The sequence below is a fragment of the Spinacia oleracea genome, chromosome 5, assembly GCF_020520425.1.
Source record: "Spinacia oleracea cultivar Varoflay chromosome 5, BTI_SOV_V1, whole genome shotgun sequence".
NCBI lineage: Eukaryota > Viridiplantae > Streptophyta > Magnoliopsida > Caryophyllales > Amaranthaceae > Spinacia > Spinacia oleracea.
Genome location: NC_079491.1, coordinates 22,733,347 through 22,740,669, shown reverse-complemented (window position 1 = coordinate 22,740,669; position 7,323 = coordinate 22,733,347). Strand labels below are relative to the sequence as shown.

General features: G+C 32.9%; 1 protein-coding gene across 1 annotated transcript; it reads left to right on the top strand.

The window, feature by feature from the left end:
- The first annotated feature begins 632 nt into the window (after positions 1-632).
- LOC110806102 (pentatricopeptide repeat-containing protein At1g11900) lies at positions 633-7,123 on the top strand. Its single transcript, XM_022011743.2, has 3 exons — positions 633-975; positions 1,783-2,946; positions 6,939-7,123. The coding sequence occupies exons 1-2, from the start codon at positions 769-771 to the stop codon at positions 2,821-2,823; spliced, it is 1,248 nt and encodes a 415-aa protein (XP_021867435.1). The 5' UTR covers positions 633-768; the 3' UTR covers positions 2,824-2,946; positions 6,939-7,123.
- Positions 7,124-7,323: the final 200 nt, after the last annotated feature.

Here is a 7,323-nt window from a genome sequence, read left to right as displayed (position 1 = left end):
CCCTTACTAATTTTAAGATTTTTTTGTTAATTGCTGAAAAAATAAGCGTCCCGACATATAGACCAACAGTCGTACTCATACCAAAATTCGTATACGAAGTACTCCTTATGATGTCCATACACGATCCGTGCCTCTCATAATGTGTCGGGTTAACAACGGGCTTGTGTCGTGCTGGACCTACTTCGTGTCGTGCTAGAGCATCTCACTTGTTAGGCCGACCCCTGTCCAGCTCTACCAAACATGCTCTAAGAGCATTTTCAATTGTTGTAGTTAGGGACTAGTTTGAAATTTATAAAAGTTTTACGTTAATAGTTAGACCATTAGGGCATTAGAATGAAAACAATAAATTAGGTTGGCCAAGCAAATTAGCTTAAACATTAGCTTGTTCACCTTGTTGCTAGCCATTAAAGCACAAATTGGCTAGAAAATAAAATAGCTTAAATATTATGTGGCATGACAAGCTCATTTACATGCTATCGAAGAGAGGAAGTCTTGGCATCAAGTGGCTACAAGTGGCTTGTAATTGATACCGCTAATTTGATATTGGTACTAAGACTACTATGATATTGGTATACCAATACAGTACCAATATAAATTATTTGTGTTATCGGTACGGAGATACTCTAACTAACCCTAAACTCCTGGTTTTGGAACCTCCATGTTGATATACAAAGAATCGCATGATTACAGGAACTATTTAATTAACTTCTTTAAATTTTGATAGAAAACCCCCAACTCCCCAAGGCCCCAATTCACCAAAGTTGTAGCATGCTACTTACTTCAGCAAAACTTAGGAATCGCAAGATTACAGGAACAATTTCCCTTCTCTTGTTTTCACCAAGTGCATATTCAACTTTCAATGGAAAATCGTCACTTCAAAATGGCGGATCGCACCTGTACCAAACTATTGGTTTTTGGAAGAAATGCGACGATTTCGTTTCAAATTCACGTACTTTTGGGGGTAATCGGTCTAGGGTATGTGACAAAATGCCATCTACTTTATGTATTAAGTCCCCATTCAATTTTATTGCCGTTTTTGTTGTTTTTTCCTTGCTTTATATTGGATGATTTTACTTTATGTTTTTTCTTTTTTTAGTGAATATGATTTTACTTTATGTGAAGCTTAGAATTAAAGCTGGGTAAATTTGTTTTCTGGCGGGAGATTAGTAGGTCGAATTCGACATTGAATTTTTAATGGCATGTGGTAGGATCATGCTATATGATAATTAGAGAAACAAAAGGAAGAAGAAGAAGATCGTGTTTTTGTTATGCTAGTATAGAACCTTTTATCATTAATGCTGGTATTTTTGCCGAAACTGGTAAGCAGACTAGAATACACTTGATATGCAGGGCAATAATTTTGGGTGAAACATGAAGCATTATAATCTTCGTTTGTCTGTCCTGGACCTGTAGACGTTGTAGTCAGAAAGTTTGGTATGTTGGGGTGAGATGGTTAGCACATTGGTGAGGCCTAGTCCCGTCAGCTCTGCAAAGTAAAGTAATGTCTTTATTTGGTAATTTGTATCAACAGAACCTGTGTTGTAGAATTTCTCCATGGCTAAACACTTGTAGCTGGGATATGTGCCTTAGGTTGAATAGCGTAAGCTAAAGACCGCTTATTTAGTTAGTTCAAACTGAGTTAAAGCACTCAGTTCATAGTATTTTCTATCTGTTTTGTTTAATTCGTTTACTGGTGCCATGTTAGGCAATGTTTGCATCTTTTGAACAATATGTTGATTTTGGTTGAGATTTTTATGATGATTGACCGTGTTCTTGTTACAGATTTATACTGCATCAGTTGGTAATCGGATGTGGCCGTTCTTCACTGTTCTTGGCAGTTGCAGAGCTTCGTTTAGATCAATTGCAACTCAGAGCTATCCTGATGAACTAGAGCTGACAGACAATCTCCTGAATCATATTCTTTACGCCTTTGAAAATACTGATCTCTCCAGTAAGGAAATATGTAATGACATTGAAAGGCTATGTCGGTCTGGTAATGTTTCAGCAATTGCTAACCTGCTGAAGATTTTACACAGTAGAAATATTTTCCTTGACCCTGATGCCTATAATGTCCTTTTGGCTACTACTAGCGAAAGGAGGGACGTTGAACTTTCTCTTGCAATATTTAAGGATATATTGCTTTCCTCTAAAGGCATGAGTTCAAAACCTTATTTCAATCTTGCTAAGGCTTTTGAAATCACAGATGATCATTCCCTGCTACTCAATTTTGTCAGAGAAATATCTCAGCTCACATCTCATTGTGGTGTTCTGGTTCTAAACAGAATGATATTCGCCTTTGCTGAGTGTAGGCAGATTGAGAAGGCCTTAATGATTTTTGAACATATGAAGGTTCTACAATGCAAGCCTGACTTGGTCACTTATAATACAACTGTTGGTCTGTTAGGTCAAGCGGGTTTAGTGGATGACATGCTGCGGGAGTTTGCTTCCATGAAGAAGGCTAGTATAATTCCAGATATTGTCACATATAACACCGTGTTAAACAATTTACAAAAAATGGGCAGATTAGATCTTTGTTTAGTTTATATGACGGAAATGGATGAGAGTGGAGTAATTCCTGATCTGAGAACTTATACTGCATTGATTGAGAGCTTTGGTCGATCAGGTAACATCGAGGAAGCATTGAGACTTTTTAGTGTTATGAAGGCTAAGCAAGTCCGGCCTTCAATCTACATATACAGGTCATTGATTAATTATTTAAAGAAAATGGGTAAGTTGAAGGCTGCTGCTTCCCTTCTGGATGAGATGAATTGTTCCCTCCCAAATTTAGTTGGTCCAAAGGATTTCAAAAGGAAAAATAGATGAGGAACCAAGAAGCGTAACAATATATGCAGTACTTTGGCACACTACTCTGGTCTTGTTGCTGATATTAAGGATATGCTGATGAGCTGCAAGAGCATTATGAGGAGTCAGTTGATGTTTAAAAAGGTAAGTTTAACATTTAACATACACCTGCCTTTCTGGTCTGTTCATCTTTTCTTTGATGTATTTCTTTTTCTCCAATATTTTTTATATTCCGGACAGAAAATTATTTGTTCTTCATACTTCACAAGTTCATTACTGTTGCAGCATTTATTTTGTGGGTACCCACTAAATAGAATAGCTTGGGGGTGCTTTCTCTTAATTCTAATCCTTATATATTCTTGTCTGGTCATTTTTGGATGATCAACTTTGACTCGCTCTGCATTATGTTAGAATAGTTTGTATGCATGTTGTCTTCCTGCTTTGGGCCTTTCTTCTTGTGTGACATGGTATTACATATTTATAGTTTCTGCAGTTTCTTACTCCGTATTAAAATTCTAAGTGAATTTTGTTTTGTTTTTGTGCTTGGGGTGAATCTATAGCGATTTATCCATTTGAGAAATGTTCAAGTTGTCCACATTGTTGTAAGAATCTTTTTAGTTTGCGCTGCCTTGATTTTGTGGCCTACTTAAGTTAAAAATAGAAGCTTATAAGAGATTATACTTCTAGTTCTTCTTGAAATTTAATGTTATACACTGTTTATGCATCTTCAATATTGAACTTGATAGGAAAGTAGAAAATAATTAGAAGCTTTATCAATCTATTAGGTATGACTGCTAATTGTGCTTCTTGGATATAATAAATAATATCAAGGTTAACGTTTACATCCGTGTTCCAGAGCAGCTAAGCAATGTTTTATACCTTAATCCTTATTAGATTAGATCCCGTGGACGCATGGATATTCTAAAATTATTATTTGGCTGTATTTTAAGTATCTAACTGAAATATTTCTCCCCCTAAATCTAATGCATAGTTGTTAAATTTTGAACATACTCATTTAATCATCTAATATACAATTTCTTTCCTACCACGTATTACATATTTATATGTTTAATACGGAGTATGCTAATTTGACTAAAATATTTGAGATGCTTAATATGCTAATTCAACCAAAATATTAAGTAAACGTATTCTCCATTACTGATATAACAATTTGACTAAAATATTACCTAAATTTTTGAAAAATTATTGTTACGTGGTACTCCGTATTAATTAATTGTCATATTCTATAATTCAAATATTTTTTCCACACATAAACAATTTATACAAAATGATAGAAAAAATAAAAAATAGAGTAGATTTATCTTTTATGAAAAAGATTATGGCAGGAAAACTTTGCACTTGCCATTTCCGGTGTCTGTTTTAGTATAAAGTTATAGATTATTGTTACATGGTATTTTTTATTGTCGTATTCTATAATCCAATATTTTTTCCATACATAAACAGTTTATACAAAAGGATAGAAAATAATTTTTAAAAAATGTAGATAAATTTTTTAGGAAAAAGTTGTTGGCGGAAAAATTTTGCACTAAGAAGTGACATGTGTCAATGTGTCATTATTGTTGTTTGTTTTAGTATAAATTTATACTCCCTCTGTTTTTTTTTTTTTTTTTACTTGCATCACTTTGACTTTGTCACTATTCATATACTAAGTTTGACATGAATTTTTTTACCAATACATAATAATCAAAAGTTATTATGTACGGAGTAAAATGTTATTGGATTAATCACAATACATATTTTCATAATTCCAACTTTTATACACCCTCCGTCCCAGAATAGTCGTTACACTTTCCTGGACACACTGTTTAATGCGATAAGTAATAGTGTGGTTATCAATTATTATTTTATTAAAAATTAGATGTGATGGAAGTTAGTGGAGTATTTTAATATTAGAGGAAAGAGAATGTAGATATTTTTATATTGAAAGATAGGAAAATTGAAATTAAAATATTTGTGTGGTCGGCCAAACTAAAGTGAGAAAGGGACATTTATTAAAATATAATAAAAACTTTGCTAAAATGGGTTGGAAAAAAAAGTATAATGGGTAATTTGGGACGGATGAAAAAGGAAAGTGTAACGAGTATTTTGGGACAGAGGGAGTAATTTTTACAAATACAAAATTAGAGATTTTATTTAATAGTCAAATGATGCATTGGCAAGTGTACTGGTCCAAGTAATGCAAGTAAAAAAAACGGAGGGAGTAGATTTTTTGATCCTGTCTGATCATTTTTAATTGTCCATGTTCTCTTCTTCACTCAAACTTCTTCCTTGTATGACATGGTACTTGCAGCTTCAATTTGTGGCTACAAATTCATTTTCTGTTGTTTTTGGAGTAAAATAATGCAGTGGACCTTGATTTTTTTTAAATGATTTAGACAAGGTTGCAATCTAAATGTCAGGGATCCTGTAGAGAGGCTGTTTCCGTTAGACTTTTTTTATTAAGATAGCAATTGATCGATGTGCTACTTCAGTACTTCACACTAAAAAGGTGTAGAAGTTAAGACAGTGAAATGGTTTATTTAATTCAACTACTGAGTGCCCCTGGTGATGCCTCGGGTTATTACGTGCCGTCATCTTTTGTCTAATATAATAAAGTAAAATTGATGTTATATGTAATTGCATGAAATATGAAAAAAGAAACAATACCTTAAAAGTTTGGAAATGAACGAAAATAGCTCAAATGAATACTTCGTATAATATTTCTGAGGAATTGAGGTAAACAAGATGCCCTAAAATACTCTCTTGTTATTACCATAATATGTTGGAGGTGTAACTACTTTTGTGTAGCTCTTAAAGACATACATATAGACTTTGTTAAATGTTGGAATACTAAACAATGATGCTATACGGTGGATAAGATCTTACCTTTCATTTCATGGGTCTCCTGCTCGAGACTTTGTAATAACAATGTTTCTTTTTGAACTAAGGGGTAGATATTGAAACGGGGCCTTTGCATGACAAGAGAGTGCTATATGTCACATAGATGTTTCCTAGGAACACTTTCAATATATTAGTAAAGATACGGATCATAGTTAGAAAAAATCCATGGTAATTTGTAACTTCACAAATTCTTATTTACAAAGGTTGCACAATAAATATTGTACACCGCAGTAAAAGTTAACTCAAAATGCTTAAAAGTTAAGCTTATATATGTAAAAGTTAACTATTTTTAAGTGATTTTTTTTTTTCATTTTAATAAAACTTATTTTTTCAAAACCACTAATAATGTATAAAATTAATCATTTAACCCTTTAAAATATTTATCTATCAATTTTTTTTTACTAATATAAAAGTTAATCAAAACTAGTTTAAAGTTACAAAAGAATGAGTAAAAGTTATCTTGGTGTACAATAAATTTATTGTACACCTTGTGCGCGCAAGACCTTTTGTTGTAACTTTGTACAACCTCCGTTTCAAATTGATTTTTACACCTTCCGTTTTAGTCTGTTTCATAATGTTCTTTACGCTTTGCTTTATTCTATTTTTGGATATGAAAAATTACTATAACTTCCCACTCATTTTCTCTTACTTAATTAATTTTTTTCTTACACCCACCCATCATTTTATCCATGTTTTATATATTTACCCACTTTTTTACACATTTTTTCTATTCTGTCTTAATATATGTGCAATTGGTAATGGTAAAGATCATTTTGAAACGGAGGTAGTATATGTACTTGTTCACCCCTGTGTTACTTTTTGATTTGGCCTTATGTGCATACATGAGATAAAATGATTATTTCATGATAAAATGCTGAGTTACCATCTATCTGACTATAGAACTCCAGTCTTAGCCTTTTTTTCATTAAATGATAGACTGCTTGGATAATTAATGTTTCCTTTTCTTCTTTGGCCAGTTTTTCCTGTTTTGTCTATCATTTATTTGGTACGAAATTACAGAAGTTTGAATGGGGATAACCTTGTAAATTGAAAAAATGTTCAATGAGACTGATCTGATGATCTCCATGGGGATAACCTTTACTGTTTAGTCAAGTGAGATGGTCACTTCTGTCTTGTTTTGAAAAATATATTCACTGCCAAATGTTCTCTTCATGTACGTTAGCTAATGTTCAAAGATTTAGCAACTTATATTATCCTATACTGTTTTGTTGTAGGATGATATTATGAAAATTTGCTACAGAAATGTTGTGTTATCCTGCGAACTTCAGGTATGGTCATTCTTGCTGACAGATTGATAGTGTAAACATTTGTTGAAATTTAACTTACAGAGAATATATATATTGAGAACAGACTTGTTACATAAAGAATTTATATTTTAGATGAGTCCATGTTTGTTAAATCTGTTGTCTGATTGAATTTGCATGAAATAAGATTGTTTCTAGCTTATTTTGCCATCTCAAAAGTCAAAACCATACATGTTCTTAGGTATTGTTACCGAGCTAAAGCAATCTGGTACCCCCTTGGTGTTGATTACTCTTTCTTCAACCCCCCGAGTCAGTTCTTTCTGGCTTCATTCACAAATCACATAATCTACCCTGG